The sequence below is a fragment of the Eucyclogobius newberryi genome, unplaced genomic scaffold (genome assembly GCF_026437365.1).
Source record: "Eucyclogobius newberryi isolate DKJ021-1_F unplaced genomic scaffold, fEucNew1.0.hap1 SCAF_7, whole genome shotgun sequence".
In the NCBI taxonomy this organism is placed as follows: Eukaryota; Metazoa; Chordata; class Actinopteri; order Gobiiformes; family Gobiidae; genus Eucyclogobius; species Eucyclogobius newberryi.
In genome coordinates this window covers 14,823,068-14,845,107 of record NW_027316389.1, presented here as the reverse complement: position 1 = coordinate 14,845,107, position 22,040 = coordinate 14,823,068, and the positions used below count along the sequence as shown (strand labels likewise).

Below are 22,040 nucleotides of genomic sequence, written 5' to 3'. Positions count from 1 at the left end.
GATTCAAACATAAAACAATTAACAATGAATAAGTCAAAAGAGAAACAATTTAAATCTACTATGGGATAAAAATAACAACAAGCTATAAGATAAAAAAAAAAATGCCAATGTGTACTATTTTATAAAGTCGAACAATATTTATGAATATAGAATCTCAATCCCTCAATCCCTATACTGCTATTTACTTCAGACAAGTAAAAGCTTGGGATGGACTCTTCCTAATTACAATTCTGTGTACATAGTTATTTTGGCAAGTGTTGGTATAAATACAAACCTAAACATCTCTGCACCAAAATTGAGCTATTTTAGTGAACAATTTGTTTGGGATTCAGGCTTTTGGTCGTCTTGCCCTTTACTGGAACCCATTTCCAGAGAGGTGACTGCCCTGAAGTGGCACTCTGCACTCCACACTTACTGGTTTAGACGTGGCCTCTGTTATATTTACATTGGAGTCCATTTTAGAATCAGAAACCTATTTAGATTCGGAGAAAACCAGTTATTTCACTGGCGGTGGTCAGCAATTGGTCTGTGGCCGTCTGATGCAATGTTTTGCGTTTCCATCTGAATTTGTGTTGTTCTACAGAGGCTAAACCGGGTCAAAGTCAGTATGTAAGGACTTTAGGCCTTACATTGGCCTTTCAGTCAGAGCTGTGCATGTTGTGCAGAAAAAAGTAGAATTACTTACAGTGTAAAGCTCATTAAGCACCTTCATCAAGTCTTCCTGAAGTTGAAAGGCTATTTCCTTGCTCTGTAAAAAGACAGAAAAACAAGATTAAGCAAAAACAGAATGATAAAACAGAATGGTTTTAATTACTTTTGCTAAAACATAAATAATGCCATTTCCAAACAAATTAACAGTTTTACGAATACAATTGTGGTTGCAAATTAGCCCAAAAAATTTGTGTTAAAATTGGTCAAACCGCGTCTGACTGATGAGGTAAACCTGAAATGTGTCATTTGTTATAGTTTGATTAATAATTGCCGTCATTATTTTGTGAGAACTGCGCCTTTCCCACTTAAGTCCCTACCCACAGCTTTGGTTTCACTCTCCATGTGTTTTGCACATTAGCGGGCTTTTTGCACTGGGATGTGAACTTTTTTCCCCCTCAAATCTGTAAATTCAATCAGCCGTGCCACAAGCTGACTCAGTAATGTTATCGCACACACACACGCCCACTTTAATGCATCTACTGGAGACGGCTATAGCATTTAACACTGATATTGTGATGGATTCTGAGGGGCTTTTACTATTAATTTAACAGGGCAGCAGCTAGATTTCCTTCACACTGACTCACATAGTGTATCGCATGTTTATGAGATTATCAGTCACAGCAATGAATTTCTGATCTCCTGCTACAGCTGATGTAGTCGGGCGGGTGCTACCTGGATGATGTTACAGCCCTGGCAATGCACTCTGGGTCTTCCTCTAACCCAATTAAAGCCAGACAAATCTCATTGTGGTAGCCGCTCCCAACAAAAACCAAAGAAAAGGTTATGGATTCACCTGGAGCAGTCAGGGAGGTGCTGAATGACTTTAACACACGCTAAATGTGTGGAAGATTCAATTTAAATGTTGTTTTGCTTAAGTTGCTCATTAACATTCTGGGAGGGAAAATTCTATAAATATACCGGTATGTAAGCATGTATGCACGCTCTTAATTATATCAATTATTTTAAGAGCTTTTAACAATGTTATAATGGTGTTCCCTCATCAAGACATGTACTTTGATCTTCTGTTGTCCTGCATTTGAGGCTTGAGTGTTCTGAAAATAACAATTATCACCTACCCCCTACCTCTGCCCACTGCTCTGTACGCATTTGCAATTATTCTTTTGATCCCGACTCATACATTTTTCAACAATAAAAAGAAAACCTGCAGCTTGTTACAGTGAAATGCCCCTGTGAAGAGGCGGGGTTTATCAGTTCTACTGTTTTGAACTGGAAGTCCATGAACCTTCAAGCCGTTTTCAATTAAATATATATATATATATTGAGATTTACAATGAACACATTCATTTCATGATCATTTCATCAAAATAGTGTGAGGAACATTTAAAAAAAAAAAAAAAAAAAAGTCGATATAAATATAAAACTTAGAGTGAAACTATTATAATACAAGTAGGGCTATAGGATAAGCACGATCCAAATTACAATTTGAATAGTTGAAGTTAAGAGATTACATGGGAGCCATTATTCAGGCAATGTTTACTATAAAAATGCGCATCTTGTTTTATAAGGGCTCATATCCTTGAAAAAAATCTCCTAAACAAGTTCTTCCCTGACACACAGGTGAAGTGATTCTATAACTAGTTTTTTCATTTTGAACAGAATCATCAATAAAAAATACAAATATATACAAATATATATACACTGTAGAAAATGCAATACAATAATACATTTACATGTTTCCATAATTATAGTAAAGTGAAGTAGATCCACAGGAGGATCACAACTACACTGCCTGTTCCTCTCTCTGGTGTCAAAGTTCAGCCAAGTAAGCCTCCTGAAGTCCAGCCAGAGTCTGAAATTAGATGGTCCAGTTGGATGAGCGGACTCTTCTAACTACAGTTTGGCACTGCCCATTCCTCATTTGCAGCTCTTACTTAATCTTTTGGCAAGCTGCCCATAAGCCTTCATGACTAAATGGACATCTTTAAGAATGGAGCTCAGACAAGGCTGCAATACAGAATGTATTTAATTGATCGGGCTTGAAGAAAACTATGTAATCATTTTCCTGTATATGATGTCTGGTTCTTACCTGTAGTGACTTTGCACATGTAAACTAGAAGCTCTTCAAAGTTCATGACAGATTTGAGCAGGATGACATCATGAAAGGTCCAGAACAAACAATGCTATAGCCAAAACACTTAGAATAATTTCCAAACGATGAACACTGAACAAATACTTCAGAATAACAATGGTAAGGGTGGTTTTGAGATAATTGGAATATTTGGTGTAGAATATGTTTCTTAGATAAAAAGAGCTTCTGCCTACGCCTAGTCAGGAATAATTTGTCTGCTTAGATTGATTTGATGTTTTCTAAAGTTTCCAGTTGACTAAACATCAATAAATGAAATGGAATTATAACTATGAATACCCTCATGAATGAATCAAAATGTATCTGTATAGCATAATTCCAACTAAAAGCAGTTCAAAGTGCTCATCAAGATAAGGAACTTGATACACTTGATTCACTTATTGCACCTCCAGGAATGTACCACACATATGACATAACATGTATTTTTCTTGCATTTATTCACTTGGTGTTTTCATTCTTCTTGCATTCCCAGAGTGAGTGGCATCACTTCTCCACAGATTTGACCTGTAACTAGGCCTGGAGGTGCCACCTACTTGCCTCTATAGAAATAGATACTATTAATGCCAAACTGTGGAACATTCCAGGCAAATCAATAACCCCTCCATAGGTACAAGCAGGTGACATAATGAGTTAGACAATGCACCTTTTAATAAGGAGACATCAGAAGAAGGTGCATAAATGCTCTATACATTTCCTTCAGCTTTGATTAAGTCTTGTATGGGAAAGTCCATTAGCGGCCATCAGTGGAGAGGAAACTTTGACTTTCTGTCAGAGCTCGCTCTCGTCAGCTCCTCTTCATTGAGGAGGCTGGGAAAGGATCCAGAGCTCAATGAAAAGCCTTTTGAGGGATCACACGAGGAGCAGCACAAAGTGTGAGCGGTAAATACTGAGCACATAAAAGTAAAGTGCCAACACACTCACTTCAATGACTCTCATCAGAAAATACAGGGAGTACTTTCAGAACTTTTCATCTTTCAAACTTACATACTTGTTTACAAGCACCATGAGCTTAGTCAACACTGTGTTGTGTAACCAACTTCATTTATCTCATTTGCTGAACTTACTACCTTTTCATTTAGAAAAGGACTCTTGGTTGGGGGTTTCCAATTTTTGGTCTAATTCATTAAAAGGATTCCAAAAATGGTTTTCCCCTTTTAGGCCCATCGCGTCTATAAAGCAACCACATTAGAAAGATGAAACAACCGCACAGAGAGCGAGACAGGCTTTGGAGAGAACTGGGTTTCATATTGCCACTGACATTAATCACGATGTAGCAGTGGCAGCTGTAGACCCAGCGGGCAGGCGTCTATGCGCGCAGCTCCAAAACATGCTCAAATAAAAGACAGAGAATAAATATTACAACTATTATTTAAAGAGCTTATTCTGGTGGGAGAACGGTTCACCTGACATAAAGTAGCTATGATTTGTGCAGCAATAGTCTAATCTTACAGAATATATCACAAGATCAAAGTTTCAAAGATAATCATCTGGACAATGTTTTAAAATTCAAGTTGGATTGTCCAGATGACTACCTGTACTATGGATCACTCCTGGATGAATGAAGGATTAAACTAGCTAATTATCATAAGATTATTTAAATACTGTGGCAAGGGTGGATACTTTGACAAATGGTGTTTTCTTCATAATGACATCCAAATCCACGATAATAAAGGTCCAGGCCAAAATAATGTGTGACTTTTTAACAGTAATGTCATTAAGGTAGCATTCCTATGATCAACATTATTCACAGAAAGCAAATACTTATTGTCTTTTAAGATAAGATAAGCTACACAAATTCACCAAAATGACCCAATTCTACAATGTATGTGGGGAAAAATAAATAAATATGATAATGATTAAAATTAACCATATAATTACAGGCACCACTACAACTTTGTATTAATAACAATTTCCTTATATTCCCAACAGGTTTATGAGACTGTGCTTCATGCCAACATGCTCCTGGGTTGAGCAGCAAGCGCCACATGCAGCTTCCATAAATAAAAAGGGATGAATAAAACAAAAAGTCATGAATAATAAAAGCTGAATGCATGGAATAAGCTCTGTCCAAGTGAAAATAATTCAGGCTTCTACTATATTCAAAAGAAAAAGAGCACGTGTCCAGGAGAACACACGTGCAAATGTAATGAGCCATTGTTTACGCGCTGAGGTCAGCACAATAGCAATAACATACGATTACTTACATTTAGAGTTAGGATTGATCCGAGAAGAAACATGATAATTAATTCACTTTCATTCACAAAGTCTGATAAATTACTATTATTTCATGCAGTCAAACTTTCTGGATGATGAAGGTAAACTTAATGTGACATAAACAGCAACAATCACTTTAAATTAAAGTTTTTGGCATGATAATTATTGTTTTAATTATTGCTAGAATGGAAAATCAGATACTAATCGACATTTGCATCAATTCTGGGGAAAAAAATCACATAATCAGGACAGCATTTGACCATTCCAGAATAGTTTTAGAATGATCTTGAGTTTTATCAGAACTACAACAAGAAGTAAGACGTGGAACACATTGTAACGTGAAGAAAGGATTATTATATTGTGTTGAAAATGCTACTGTCCTGAAAAATGTCTTATAATTGTGTTATCAAAATTTGTGTTAAGTTTGAAATTGTAGATTTATAAAAACCCTAGTTGTTACCATTATACTGTTACCTGCATAATCATGATTATCGATTAGCCAAATACTCTTGACATACCTGCCTCACAGTTTGACACAAAAACACAGGACTCAAACACAGCAGCTGACTCGCTGGAGCTGCCGAGAGTCCCAGTAACACGCAGGACTTCCGTGTTCCTAAACTCAGCACAGATCAAAGACTTAAGCAGGGTTTAATTAGAGGCTGAACAGTGTCTTAAGTTTAATATGACCCAGGACCTCCCACTGGGCAGCAGTTTGTCTGCACAATGTCACATAATCCTGCTGAGAAAGTCATGTTAAAGACGTTCCAGCAGGAGTAAAGCTTGGTTTACACCTGGAGATATGCAAAATTAGAATATCAAGTGTATTATTTAGAATCAAAATTGACAGCAAAAAGAGCTGATTTTAAAAATGAACAGAAACGTCTTGTTTAATCTTCCAAAAAGGTTACATTCCTGCCCTTTTTGTGGTTAATTTTATTGTCCATTGACATATTGAGCGGATGTCACAATGTCAAATTTTAGTGCAACGATTATTGTGAGAAAAAACTTCACGATTTAATGATTATTCCCAGTTATTACTGAGACTGTATGAAATCTCGTCTGACACATTAATTTGTGTCTGTTGTGACAAAAACAGCCAGACAAAAAATTACTTTATAATTAGATGCATTTTTTTAATTAACTATTTAATTAAAACCACTCAAATTGGTTTCTAAAATAGTCCCAAATATATTTTTTTAGTTCTTACGATTAAATTGTGACCCAAATAAGTATTGATTAACCAAATAATATTGACATCTGTAATAGGGCGATACTTCAATCTCAACCTAGACATTTAAAGACACATTTTAGATCAATCCTTACAAGTTATCTCAATATTATTATCGAGTTGAGATCATTGAGGTATACATTTTAAGCAATATCAACTAACCCTAGGTCCACATGTCTAAATGTTGTCGTTTTTTATCTGTTTATATCAGTGGAGAAAACATACACAGACGCAGGGAGAACATGCAAACTCCACACAGATCCCTGCACCGCCTCCAAGTCAAACACAGAACCTTCCATCCAACCGCTGCGCCACCGTGACGCCCATCTTCTTAGCCACACTGTGAAGAGATGCTAAAGACTGCATTAAACACACTTGAATGGGTCTCGGGAGCGTTCTGCTGCCAGATCACACTGAAGTGGTGTTAGCACAAGAAAAAGGGAACTTGATACGAGGGAAAGTTCCACACGGAGGCTCTGAAGAGAAGCCACTTTGTAATTTAGGCTTGTGGTGAGTTCACTTGGGTCCTGCAGCAAAGGAGCTCATAATCTGTTAGGGAGTTGTCGTTTTTGTGGTATCAGGGGCCGGCGTTTAGTCCCAAAAAGCCGCAGTCTGCAGACGGGAGAGCGAGGGCCCACTGATCTGAACTGTGCTGACGGGAGTTCATTTAACTCTATGATTCATAAATGGAACCCATCTCCCATCATTCACAAAACATCCAGACAATACACATCCAGCCACCCAGCTAAATATACACTGCGGTCAATTGAATGGACTGATTTAAAGTGAAATACTGGTTTGGGCAGCTTGACTGACTGGAGACATCGCTGCCAATGCTGCCCGCGACAAAAAAGTCTGGACTCAATTTGTGGCGAGTTTTCTTAAGAGTCAATCGAAGATAAAAATGCATTGACCTCTTGTTCTCAATATCAACCATAATAAATAAAAAAAAGTTCCACAGAGAATGTACAGTTTCAACCAGGACCCACAGTAGTACAATGTGATATAGCATGGTTTGAGGGCATTGTCAAAAGAATCCACATAGAAATTAGGAAACCCACAATTTTAAACTTCCTAAAAAGCTTCATTTCAGATTGCGTGTTTGAAGTTTAAATTGCTGGTTATTGAATGAAACCGGTTTTGCTTTTGTGGGTGTATTCCCAAGCAAATGTTTTAAATGTCTCCTTTTTTAAGATGTATGTTGTACTTTTGATATTTGATATTTAGGTTTTGAGTTATGTGTTGTGTGACTTATTTCAACTCTCAAACCCCCAGTTACAAAAGTACATACATCAGTACAAATACATACAGTATAAATCCTCTCCAGAAAGGAACCTATTGCCAAATGAAGCACAATTTTGGACACTGTTAAAAGTTGGCTGGAAAAACCTTAACACCATGCTCATTACATCAGTGAGATGGAGATTAATCAACTGGAAAAAACAGAATTACAAAACAATGAATCAAAAAGAAGGGAGTTTAAGTTACTTTTCTCATCTGGTTAGATTTTGGGCTTTCAATCAAAGTTCTTTCACAATAAAGTTGGATCAGAAACTGGATCAGAGATTATTGGAGCTGTTTTGACACATTTAGAAATCACATATTTGTCAAAAAGGCCACACGTATCGTTACCTTCTTTAGTAGCCGAGTGGAGTCCTCGCTGATCTGCATGAACCTCATGATGACGTTGTTGAGGTAGATGTCGCTCAGAGTGGCGTGATCTTTGCTCTCCCGCCGCACCTGGTTCAGCAGCAGGTACCAGCAGTTCACCGGAGACAGCAGGTTCTGGTCCTTTCTAGAAACGACACAAAATGCAACCACAAAGTATGTTACGAGACTGAAGACACACTTTACACTTTTTTCGTGTCGACAAACAGTATGAAAAGTTGCCTCAAATGTTCTATAGAATGACATCAACCACATCCAACAATACAACAATGAACTGAGCTTTATTACATGTGTCTTTGTGCTACATGTTTACACTGTGGTTATTTATGCGGGTTTATTGAATTTTGCATTGCACATGACATTAAAACTATGCGGTGTTTGATGCTCTAAACAAAAAATCTTTGTTTTCAGTGACAGTCAGAGTAAAATATTGAATCTCAAAAGGCTGGAAAATATGACAAAATAAAAAAAAAATGTTTTTATACTTTTCCTCATATTGCTCAATCACAATATATGATTCAATTTAATGTTCTCTTAAAAAAACAAATACAACTGATTAATTTCCTTAACATGAACATTAGTGACTTTTAATCACTAATAATGGTACTTAAATGTCTTCCTCCAAAGTCCAAACTCTGCTCCAAACCACATGCTTTACTTTCAGGAATGGCTGTGGCCCTCTCGATTAAAAAGACCCAAGTATATAATTCACAATGAGGAAGTAATCCATTAAAATTCTATTGCACAGCCATCATTCTTACACTGTAATTAATGACAACAACATCTCCATCGAGTCGAGCAGCTCCCCCAGAAAAGACCCGCAGTGCACCTTTAACCACAATATGTAAACCATCAAAAAAAAAGATGGGAGTTTGAGGAGTGTGTGTGTGTGTGTGACAGATTATTAATAAGGCAGATATTTTAATACATCTTCTGCATGAGTCATAGGTCTCCCTTGGCGCTAAATGGCCCATATATTCCTGGTCCGGGGCCCAGAAAGCTCTCTGCGTGTATTACAAGGACTACACTGTCGAGTTGGAAATATACTCTGTACCGGTGACAGTTTTGGGGCAGAGCGTTCGCATAGCTCGGAGCCAAACCGCGGTCTTACAACTGGGGAGGAGTGCGCCAGCAGCCTTAAGTACACTCCAAGCTGCAAGAGGGAAGAGTCATGCATACATAAACGATGCTGAAAAACTGCATGAACTTTGACTGAAAGATAGACGGCGCGCGGAGAGAGAGAGGAAGGCAAGCGCAAGGGGCTGACGTGTAAATAAAACGGAGAAGTCGGGGAGCGTTTCTTTCCGGTGCTGACTGACTCCACACAAAAAAAAAAAAAGTCACGGTAGAACGTTGTCCAGAACAGAGAAAGCAGAGGCCCAGCGTAAGCACGGGCAGCAGCTGACTTCCTCTGGTTAATCTATAACATTCTTCCTGTCTGCAAAGGGCGTGTGTGTGTTCGCGTTTGCAAAGGGGACAAGGTTAGCTGTCGGGTAGAGCCTCGCAGGAACCATATGGAGCCTCGCCTCGGCACTGGCCTCGCTGACTGCGCTTTGCATAGACGGGCAGCACTTGTCAACACAACAGGTGAAACTTTGCACAACTAGAATAACCCGGCCCTGAACTCGGCTGTGCGCACCATCTGCGGCAGGGGGGAAATAAATGAATGATACTGTTACTGCCAGGGCTCAATGATTTTGGAAAAGGAAATAGAATTGTGTTTATAGTGATTGTAATTGTGATTGGATTGCCAATTATAAAAAGATTCAGAACAGTGTCCATTTGAACTTGATCAGGAGCAGTGAATACTATTGCAAATAACATATGTTTAAAAACTCTACCAATGTGTTCTAAAATGCATAAGATCACATACAGAGGTGGGTAGTACTTTTCCTCGTAACAAATTGTAGTATTTAGACTGCAACTTTTTTTTATTGAAGCAACTTGAGTAGAATGTTCCTCTTCCCATTGTGAGTAAGTCTACAAGTGACAACGTGCATGTTGACATTATTAAATGATTTAAACGTTTGCGTTTTCTGCACTTCTCCTTCAGATATGATTTAGTTTCTCATTTTTGTGGTACATCATTTGGAAATACAGGATTGTGTGCAATATTTAAGGTGTTGTCATCGACTTCAAATTTGAAAGATTTACAATTATGCTTACTTGACTAATAGTTTCCACCATGTTCTTTGGGTATTTATAGGGCAACTGCCACATCTACTGATTACAGAAGATACATTCACCTAAATAATTGCAGACTTTACTAATTGTGATCATTCAAATTGTGAGGCTTAGTTGGTTGAAGTCCAAAACTGGAAACGAAAAATAGCTTCTCTTTCCCCCCTCTTCAACTCAGTCTCGCTTTGTTGAACTTTACTCTGACATCCTTGGCTTTATTCATTTTCCAGAGGTGCCACAAAAGAATGTATTAAAACAATGTGGGCTCAGAAGATACCATCACATGACCAGACAAGGAGCAGAAATGGAAGCAGAGAGAGGATTTCTTCAGAGGAGCTCTTCCAGGCGCAGCGGAGCAGAGCGGGACCACTGGACAGCATCAGCTACATGTTCTGTCCAAGTGTAATAATCATAAATCTTTTTTGTATTATACATCAGCTGAAAGTAATGTTTTGGGTCTACTGTACTGAACAAAAAGTCTGCTCCAATTTGATTGCTGCATGCATAAGATCCAGGCAGCGTCTGAAGTAACGTTGGACATTTCATTTACCTTTTTAACAGTTTCTAACATATGTTTATGACCCTTTTAATTGTCATGTTTCTCCACCTGCTTAACTGTTCCCACTGAATATAAAGCGTTGGTTGAACACAGGCAAGAGTTAAAGAAACGTTGGCGAATGGAAGGACACGACAGCAGACGCTACAATTCTAATTATTATTATTAAACTTGTAACTTTTTAGTGGAAGATCCGCTTCCTGCTTTTCCCCGTGGAGATGTCAGCAATAAAATCCCATGTGAAAGAAAATGTTTCATCTTTAAAACCACTATTTGGTTTCATGGACAAACTGTGTAAGCAGATGTACTTATGTGACCTTGTGAGCCGACTAAGAGACCTACAAAACAAACTGGCTGTAGGAAACAGAAAACAACGGGAGGCTGTGACGACAACATCACCTCCGGGATTTTCTTCCTCCACATAATGGCAGGAAAACCTCTCAATGTCATCACTTCCCGACGGCCGGGCCAAAGAACTGGGTCAGACAGACAAACAGGCCGAGCAACGGGCCCCCGAGAGTCCAAAATATAGAATGAAAAACTGCACACCAGCAGAGACAGTAAGGTGAGATTACCAACAAGACAGTAACAGTGAGAAATACTGACAAACATAATTGATGATAATCGAAAGTTTACGCAATGTATCAGAAATGTGCAAAAATGTGTGTTGGTTGAGGTTAAAGAGAAATAAAATGGACTGGGAAATGAAGAGCAAAACACCACTAAACAACACCATTGTTTAGAAGATTACAATGCACATTTTTTTTCTACTTTTTTGCAGTTTTTGACAGATGTTTATAATACATGGCCCCCTCCTGGTTGGTAAAGTGAATTTCCCGTTTAATTCTTCTTTGCTTTGGTCACCTTTGGGAACTAAATCAGTGGACATGAGCCGCAGCTCTTATCGCCAAACCCTGAACACAACGCTAAAGTATTGAGCCAGTAGTCAGCTGATAAAATCTTTCATTAATGCAGTTCGGCGGTGGCCTCAAAGCCGACGCTCACCTAAGTGACTCCATATCAGTGCACCTCCAATGGCCGCCAGGTAAAGACAAATCTAAAATGCGACAAAGCCGAAACCACGTCTCTCCCCACAGCTTTTTCATTGAAGGAGAGATAAAGCAAACTTAAATATTTAAGGATTAAAGCTGCATTTGGAGACGTTCCATTATAAAGCTTTGTAGACATTAGACTTTCAAGTGCACCAGCTTAATTTCCCTCCTTGGGAAAGCTTTACATATATAAAACAGAGTATTTGCCTATGTCAGCTTTTACTGTGTATTTCAAAAGTCCACAAGTTCTTCTGTAACACAAATAAAATAAGGCACTTTTCACAGGTTTGTGTTGTCACCTACTGAGCAAAATAAATACATTTATTCTTTTTACTATTGTTATTACTCATTGTATGTTGCACCTTCATGCTAAATCAAGTCCTATGTTTGTGAATTTTGGTCACTGACATTGGCGATAAACCTTTTTCTGATTCCGATTCTGAAATGCTTCAATCGTGTGGAAGAAAGCAATTATTACAGGTCACATCACATGACAATTTGACGATAATGACTCATGAAATTATCAAATTGAAGTGTGTGGAGCCACGATATACATTCGGCATTAAGTTAGAAAACAATGTACAGGTTTGTTCCTTTGAGTGGGTGCAACCTGGGATAAAACGTCCATCTAGATTTTAATAATACAAATATAAAAAAAATAGGCTTTCCATTCGAACAGCCGATGGCACTTTGACAAGGGCTGAACAATTTTGGAAACAAATCTGATGCGATGTATAAAAAGAAGGCTTCTGTTCAAAGCGCACATGTGCAGACAGCAAAGCCTATTCGTTTACGACATCCTTGATTATTTGTCGACCTGTAGCATCTGGTCGTATTTTCCTCACGTCAACAACTGTGTCCACGAGTCCACATGGAAAGCACATTTACCCTAGATTTACCATGTCGTGTACACAACCGGATATTCCTGACAACCTGCAGCAGTTTGAACTAATTACTCGGTTTAAGCTGCGCTCCTCCACTTCCTTTTCCTCAGCCTGAGCGCGGACCTGTCATGTGAGAACTGCAGCACAATGAAAACACACATTTTCACACCACATTCAGCCTGGTCCAGTGAAAACAACCTGGAGGACATGGCGAACACAGGCGCTTCTGTTACGCAGGCTGTTTATGTGCATACAAAAATATAGGCTGCATGATTTAAAACCCACTGGAGGGATTTAATGTTATTCAGCCCTCCTGTATTTACACGGGGAAATGTGCTCCAATCGACTCTACGGTGAATGAAGTGACCAGACTGAGCTGCGTCGTGAGATGAAAGCCGCACAGTGCCAAGACCAGGAGGGTAGACACAGCTGCTAGAGCCATTGCAGCTGCAGACACGGAGCAGACACTCGGGACAAACACGTGTTTTATTTTCAAGTTCTAACGTAATGTCAATGTCGGCACTTTCCAGGAGACAGCCAGTTTAATAACAGTGCATGTTTTTACACTATGAAGCCTTAGGTCAATTAGGTAGACCACAGCATGGAATGGCATGTAGACGGTTCTAGAGCGCAGCAGGAATTTTATGTTTCAAATGAGGCCAGAATGTGCACGTCATGAGGATTACCTTTCCTTTTAAGCTTGTGCTTGGACAACTTTTGATCTTAATGTTGTCACAATACCAATATTTCAGCTCTAAGGAAGCGGCTTGATACCAATTTCAAAACCACAGTGACAATCAAAAGTCTAAAATTCAGCAAATATTGTGTAATTTTGAATATACAAATAATATGAGTATCGTTAATGCTACTTTGTGATCTTGTGTTAATTCTGATAGCGATCAAGACCAAAATATCAAGGTTTTACTAAATTTGACGCTGCTTGAGGTCATCCCGGTAGAGATAACCTAGTTTTTATCAAAAACGCTGACATTTTGATGCTATTACTGCTTTGAACGAGTTATAAAACGTCTTCTCTCACGCATGGCATGTTTTGGAGTCTGTATATATTGTCTAGATAATGATTATTCGATTACTAAATTGGTTGACAATAATGCCAGTTAACATTATTGAGGAAGTACACAGTAAAAATATCGTGTCACATGTGATAAATATGACAGAGATATAAACGAGATAAATGCATGACAATGACTTGGTTCACATTATCGTTATTTGTTGCGATTTAACTTGTTGCAGTGCTAGTGTCCAGCCAAACTACGGTAGGTCAACTATGCTAATAAATGATGCTACGCCAAGTTTTCAGACTTTGACAATTTATGATAATATTCAATGAGATATAATGTTGAGCTCGCAGTCTTGACAATGTTAGAACTTTTAAAAAGCAGAATTCAAAAATAGAATTCAGTGTGTCGTTACAGATGAACAGACTGCGAACACAAGATAAGACTGATCGAGTTCATCAGAGCAATAATCGCGTTAGCTTCTCCAGATCTCATCTCATAGTGGAATCCAAAATGAGTTCCATCTGGCATTCAAAATCCAATAAGTTTTTATATTTAGGAAACAAATGAGACTGTCAAGCCCCGCCGCTCCGTAAGTGAAGCATCATCGTGACCGTGTTCTTACTTGTACTGCTGATGATCCTTTGTGCTGCGTGTTTTTGCCATGAAACGCTCGGCTAATTTCTCCAGATTTCGGGAGTATTCCATCTCGATCTCTGCCTTCTTCCTGAAGAAGTCCTGAAGGTCCTGCAAGAGCTGGACTCTCATCTCCGTCTGCTGGTCCAGACATTTCTGCTGCTCCACCAACTGTGCCCGGATCTCTGTGGGGACAAAACAGGAACGTTGGATTATAAATAGGATGTGATAGGAATGATGATAGAATAAAAAGGCCAGCAACCTAATAATTAAACAGATCATTCATAAAGTGATACTGACAAAAAATGGATCTCTCTGTATTTTGGGGGATTGTCTCAATGGTGAAAGTTAAGAAAAAATGACAATAGTCAGCAAAACGTGCTAAAATGTGCTAAAACGTGCTAAAACATGCTAAAACGTGCCAAAACGTGCCAAAACATTCTGAAAGTAGAATGTATAAAGTCAATATTCTAAATGTAATTGTGCATATCTCCAAAACAGCAGTTGGTATACGTATTAGCATTTCTATACATTCCATTAAAACATGTCTAACGTCCCTTCAAAAACTCCTCGGTACTCATTTTAACTCCATCCATCTGCTTCATAACGATGTGTGCCCACGTGCCTATTATTGCCTGTTTTATGCTGTAGATTTGCTCGTTTGTATTGATTCAGGGCCACGTCCCCTGTGTTTCATTAAGACATAGCATATTTCCAGGAGGAATCTAATGCAACCCGATTCTCACATAATTTCACTCCAGTTGATATTTAGAGTGTCCCTAATCCACAAATCCTGCAGGTAACACACCAGGACGGGTCTTTCAGTGAGAATCAGGCAAAACTTCCTTGATATAAATAACAGCCCCTTCCTTCTCCAAACACACACAAACAGAGATGGCTTCCCGTGAGTGTCCTGTCAGACCAGGCAGCGAGAGGAGAATGGATTTCCCCTAATGGAAGGTGGCCTCGGCGTGATATCTTCAGCACAGAAAACTGATTAATGAGGTGATTTAAAACCACACACACACACAGGCACAGCAGCAGTAAAGAGCACTAACAATGCTATGCCTCTAAAGTATTTGTAACTAAAACACAGACGTACAGCAAGAATAATGTGTCTTTTTGACCAGAAATACAAACTATAAATACTGCTAAATACTATGCACCAGAAAAGATAGTGAACTAAACACCAAATGATGCTCGAAAGTCTTGTATAGCAACGTGATTATGGAACAAATTATAATTATAATTAGCTGGGCAATAATTTAACCTGTGGATATGGATGTCAAGATTATTCAGTTAATCAAAAACAGTGAATATTCAGATCACAATATAAGTGTAAAAACGATAAAACAATAATTGTGAACGTTTTAGAAGCAAAAAGAAGTCATTAATAATCAACTTACAGTCCAAAAAAGGTAAAGCTTGAAGTGCTCTTTTCTTTGTCTCTTTTCATTCAGAAAGTTTGATTTCATAAAAGTGTGACAATGTGAATACAAGTTAATTAGAAAAACATGGCCCACAATTGCAAATAACACAATGATTAAGACTCAGCATTCATCAGCTTTATAATGCCGGACAAATATACACAAAACAGTAAATTACTGAGAGACCATAAAAAGCTCAAATAACGCAATGGTCAATTCAATTAAACAGCCTGCAGTCACACAAAGTCTGTGTGTGTGTGTATGTGTGTATGTGTGTATGTGTGTGTGTGTGTGTGTGTGTGTGTATGTGTATGTGTATGTGTATGTGTATGTGTATGTGTATGTGTATGTGTATGTGTATGTGTATGTGTATGTGTATGTGTGTGTGTGTGTATGTGTATGTGTATGTGTATGTGTATGTGTATGTGTATGTGTGTGTGTGTGTGTGTGTATGTATATGTGTGTGTGTATGTGTATGTGTATGTGTATGTGTGTGTGTGTGTGTGTGTGTGTGTGTGTGTGTTTTTGACGGAATGGCACTTGGCTGAGTATTAGAAACAGTAAACATCATCGCCACTGTCGAACTGCTGGACCGCCTCAAGAAGACGCAGTTTAGCTACGGATGAATGCTCGAATAAATGCCTCAAGCGCGTCGAGTGGCTTTGGGATTTATAACAAAGCTGTGGAGAAGCAAAGTAATGCAAAGGATAATTTAACACAATTACGTTAAAGGCTGCGCACAGGGGCCTATTAATTAGTCTAAGAGTTTTCAGTTTGGAGAAGTCAGAGGTAAAGATTGCCAAAAGAACTGCACGAAATGGAATGGGCAGTTGGATTACTAATCAGTACTACGCTAAAAAACTATATTTTGAGTTAAAATCTTGCCTACTTAAATTCAGAATGGTAATTTGAGTTGTTTTGGCAATTAGATTTACTAGATGGACATATAACTGTCTGTTATTGAATATATTTTCTTATTTTGTCCAAGAAATGTGGGTAAAACTTCAAAAAAACAAAAACTCTGGCAAATGCCTTGAAATGATACATAATAAAATAGAATAAAAAAATAAGTAAATGAACCATAAACTAGTAAGAACAACTCAACACAAGACAAAATATAAAAGCGTTTAAATTCAAGTGGTTTTAACTCTCGTTTTCTAGGGTCAAGATTATTCAGTAAATCGATTATCACGATTATTCAGGTCATAATATAATCATAAGAACAAGAAAAGAATAATAGTGACAATTTTTTAAGTCGTTTCAAAAGACTCTATACTACAGTAAATCTAAATGTAAAGTGATTTTCATCTGGCCCTTTCTGTCACTTTAACTTTTCTTTATCATTCAGAAAGTTTCATAAAGCGTGCCACATACTTGAGGTGTGGTGATTTATTAGTCAATGTGAATGAAAAGATTTTACTGTTGTTTGGTCATGATGTCAATAATCATGAATAATCGTGAAATGTTCATGTTTCTTCTCACATTAATTGTAGCAGTAAAATATCATACATGACATCCCTCGTTACAAAACACAATACTGAATTTATTTGATTAAACTGAATGTTCAGATCCAGTAAACAAACGCTACAGATTTTTTTTTAAATGTCCTCTGAGTCTAGTCCCTCTTTGTTTTCGTGGCAGTGCTGTCAAGTGACCGTTCTGCGGCGCATTCCTGTGTCTGAGTCATCTGTATGGTAAACAGTAACAGGCTCAGTGCAGAAGGGATTTCATTATGGGGACTGTGTGCGGGGACATCAAAGCCCAGTGTAATCCATTTCAAAGAGGACGCTGACTTTAACTGTGAGCACCTGCACGCTCTGAACCGGAGTTACGGCCATGTGTGCCTTTTTCTCTTTCTCACTCGATGCAAACCTGAAACGGTGACCGGCTGCTTGGTGACGTGGAGCTGCTGGATGAAACTAGTGGCACCAAATCAACTTAATAATAATCCGAGTGGGGATGGGACGGTTATCTTGTATTGTAGCTAGGGATGTCCCAATGTCGATTTTTTATTATTGTGAGGAAAAAACATCACGATTTAACCATTTTTCAGGATTATTGAGACTGTGAATTGAGATAGAGATTTTTTTTTTACAAAAACAGTCAAAAGCTATTTACATTTAGGTCTATTTTTTGGGATTATAGATCGAGACATAATTTTGCTTCTAAAATGGTCATAAAATTAAAACAATTTTGGTTCTTACGATTGACCTGAATTATCACAATTATTGAATAACCTAATAATCTTGACATCCCTAATTGTAGCTGGAATTATGTCTGTTTTATTGTTGTTGTTTTTTTTTTTTTTTTTTTTTTTTTTATTTATCTATTGGACGAACCAGATGCAATGTTTTAAGTGTATGTAGCAGAATATGCTAATTTTCAACACCTGTCCATTGGGCCAATTTAGAGTTGCCAATTTACCAAATAAATGCATGTCTTTGGACGGTGGGAGGAGCCGGAGAACCCGGAGAGAACCCAACACGGGGAGGACACTCAGACTCCACCCAGAGAGATCATGTGATGTTGGTCTGGTCCGGGAATCGAACCCAGAGAGATCATGTGATGTTGGTCTGGTCCGGGAATCGAACCCATGATCTCCCTGATTTACTCCATGACTAATCCTTGAAATTCACTCAATGTCCATTCAAAACGACAAAGTAAATGAGAAAGTGTTATGTGTCACAAACAGACAGATAAAGATATTTACTGTACATTTACATTGACAATATTGAATAGAAATTACGTATTTTACATTAAAAAAATGTTACTTCTCATGATTGTATTTTGACCCAAATAATCCGAATAATTATAATCTTAGTATCCCAACTCGTGAGTACCATCAGATTCACTTGCTGATGCTCATACCATAGTTTCTGAAGCACAGGGGTTTATGTTTTAATCCAGGACCATAAAAACATCAACAACAACTCCGCTGACTGACAGTCCCGCCGTGTCCGTCCAAAACTGCAAAACGTTGGTCTTTGTACTGATGATCCGGAGCCAAAACCTCTTTGTTCCTCAGCTCAACTGGACATTTTCCAATCTCTCTTTTGGACACTGTGTGCATACTTCACATAACCCCATTCACGGCAACAAATATGTCCAAAACGGAGATCCAGAATGGCGTCCGATTTGGCTGACAGGCGGTTTCATTGTCAGAGAAAGTGCTTTGTAAGCGTGGCGGATACTGACCCACATTGCTGACCTTCCATGAGAGAACTATAGGCCTTGGTAAAAAAAAAAAAAAAGCAGCTCAAATGACATAACATAAAAGGGTAAAGTATGCGTTTCGAGTCGATAAATTGTGCCAAAAGTTCCCCGCGCAGACTTGAGGTGTGCATTTATTTCTGTAACTTTAAAAAAAAGGCACGACACAACGGCAAACTTTCCCGGTGTTTTGGGTGTCTTCGCTGATTGCAGACTCCAGCAGCAGTTATCTGGGGCATACTGTACCACATCAGTCCCGGCGCATGCAGAGCGGCTCATCAGCAGCACCTGAAATAGCAGCCGGAGTCTCGGGAGGGGCCGGGGGAGGGTTACTGCCCCCCCCACACATCTGCCTCCCAAACGGGCTGTGGAGGACTCTCCTGGAGGCTGGGCACACGACGTGATAACAAACCTCCACGTGTAATTATAAGGCCGCCGATCAGTTTGTAACAGAGCACAAGTTTTCAATTAGAGCTGGGGAGTTGGATCGCACAGAGACCGACAAGAATGTACGCTCAAGTCGATGGGTGACATTTCTGGAGTGAACAGATATTTCAACAAACCCCTGCTGCTAGGTTTAATTGTAGGGTATGCTTGCATTTTCCACATCTGGAGAACGTTACACAAATTTGTAGTTCGCCCAAGCAGTTAAATTAATCAAAGATGCTCCTACTAAGTTGTGCCCACGCATGACTTATTTTGAGACTTAATTTATTTTCCTTCAGCTGAATTTTGCTCACGAAAGGAAAGCTATGATCATAATGTGTTTAGACTTAGAACAAAAGTGTAAATAATTAAGCGATTGTGGTTTGATAAAGCTTGATGTTCTTCGGTTCATTAATAAGAACTGATTCATTTACATTACATGTCAACGTAGGCCCATCACTTGATTATTTCTGTCCAGCTCTTACTGCTCTTGTTATAAAAAGCAGATGGTTACTAACAATCTAGTGTCAGTAGAGCAAGATAACATTCCGACTTAGGGTTGGGCAGTATTGACAAAAATAAATAAATATGACAACAACGATATTATGTCAATACAACAGAAATATGCAACAAAAGATATTTAAATGCATTAGTTGAGGTTTAATTATCAGACAAACGTGAAAAGTCTGTAAAATGAATCACAGAAATTGCAGAAATATCACCTTTTACCCTTAACAACAGAACTTTTTGTCATTTTTATCTTTAATCAGCTGTGTTTGTAGCATTTTTCCCTGTAAACGATACACTTCAACCGTTTAATTTCTTCCAAACAGTTCATCTTATCTAAATTTGGATGTATTGCCCACCTTTAGTTGGATTGCAACACTTTTCCATCTGGCAAGTTCTTAAGTCATTCGGGTGAATCGGTCAACCACCCAAACATCTAATGGATTGCACTTGGCAATAACTACAACAAACAAAGAATTCAAATGTCAGTATTTGAGCGGTGACATCATGATCCGAGTAACGCATCATGTGCTTGGTATGGCTGACAGCGACTCATTTCCAGTGTGGTCATTTGACATTACATCACAAGCTAAATCCATTGTCTGGATTACTGTAGCTGCAGTTCTGCAAACGCACTAGGAGCAGAACAAACGCCATTTCTGTTGTAACATAAAGGGGCCATGGAGTAGTAACACGTGAAGCGAAGCCAACCGCCACACAGCAGGCTGCCAGTTCTACCAAAAGTATTTTATCTGAAAATATTACAGCTCCGTCCATGTGGGCCCCATTACGACATCTCACTAACACGTTCACAAACCACAGACGGAGATCCAACACACGGCTCGCATACGCTGCTGTGATCCAGAGAATGACGTTTAAAATCGCGGTGCAAAACAGCTCGGCCCCATAGTAATCCTGTGTTTGGTTCGCACACGGGATACGGAAAGTTCTTCGGTGATGGTTAATGATCCAATAATAATGTAATGTTACTTGGTTTAACAGCGTCAACTTTGTTAAAACAGCATTAACCGATTTTTAAACCGTAAAAGGCGGAAGCAAGTGGGTCCAAGCTACAGTATTCACATGCATATGTTTTTGGACGCATGCACAGCTTTGCAGAGTTTGAACACCAACTCGCGGTAAATTCAAGCAATACTTATGGCTCTTTCTTCCAGGTTTGCGATCCATAGCATACTTTGTTATTAGTTGTAGGGCTGTAGTCGACTAAAGACTAGCCCTGGCGATCATTAAGTCAACAAAAGGTGATGAGAAACTGACAAAACTATCATGCACTTGACAACCGCACAGGAAAAAATTATGTATGAAGAAATATCAAATTATAACTTAACTTATAACTTAACTTATAACTTAACTTATAACTTAACTTATAACTTAACTTATAACTTAACTTATAACTTAACTTATAACTTAACTTATAACTTAACTTATAACTTAACTTATAACCTAACTTATAACCTAACGTGTACCTTCAGCTAGCTCACACCATGCCTTTCTTTCAGCTGTTGTCCATAGTCATCTTTTTAATCGAAATAAAATGATTACACTGGCAAAACACTATTTAAAAAACTTGCAGACGCCATTAAAATAAACTAATATTTGTACTTTCCTGTGGGTTTAATGGCCTGACTCACAAAGAGCACAGCCATGTCTAGTACCATGACCATGTTCGAACAATAAATATGCCAATCCTATTTAAATGTCCACTTTCAAGCACTGGAAGGCAATAACCCTAATGCGATTTAGCTGCACTTTACCAAAAAGAAAAAAAGCTTGGGTTGCTATGGACGACGGCTCGACAGACAGGACGACTCCAGGCAAAAGAGAGATCAGTCATAATTCACAGCGCGGCGGCCTGTCGGACAATCGCTCTGGCCCAAACAAAATAAGATGGAGGCCTGGATGGTGGGATAAGTAAGCAGAGCGCTGTTTGTGCAGCTGCGGGTCAACATCTCCACAGTGTGTTTGATGTGAGCTCAGTCTGATGGTAGATGTGGCCCCAAAACTACAGTACTGACAGTTGTAGTGCAGTAGTCACGATACTAATATGTCTAATGCGGTTTGGAATTTTGATAAAAGATCAATATGCATTTTGATATCACAAGGATTAATATCGAAATAAAACAATCCGTATACCTTTTTTCAAGGTTTAGGCCGGGGTGCGACTTATACTTATACTTATATACTTATACT

The 22,040-nt window shown here is 38.6% G+C and overlaps 1 protein-coding gene across 7 annotated transcripts in view; it reads right to left on the bottom strand.

The window, feature by feature from the left end:
• Window positions 1–22,040, bottom strand: part of srgap1a (SLIT-ROBO Rho GTPase activating protein 1a) — a 72,818-nt gene that overhangs the window by 32,300 nt on the left and 18,478 nt on the right. For all 7 annotated transcript variants that reach the window (XR_011924527.1, XM_072435561.1, XM_072435562.1 and 4 more), the window contains exons 2-4: window positions 14,249–14,444; window positions 7,896–8,058; window positions 686–748 (exon numbers count right to left, since the gene is read on the bottom strand). Coding sequence is in view for 6 of the 7 variants with exons in the window: in XM_072435561.1 (XP_072291662.1) it covers window positions 686–748; window positions 7,896–8,058; window positions 14,249–14,444 (422 nt within the window). In the remaining variant the exon portion in view is untranslated. The remainder of the gene's footprint in view (window positions 1–685; window positions 749–7,895; window positions 8,059–14,248; window positions 14,445–22,040) is intronic.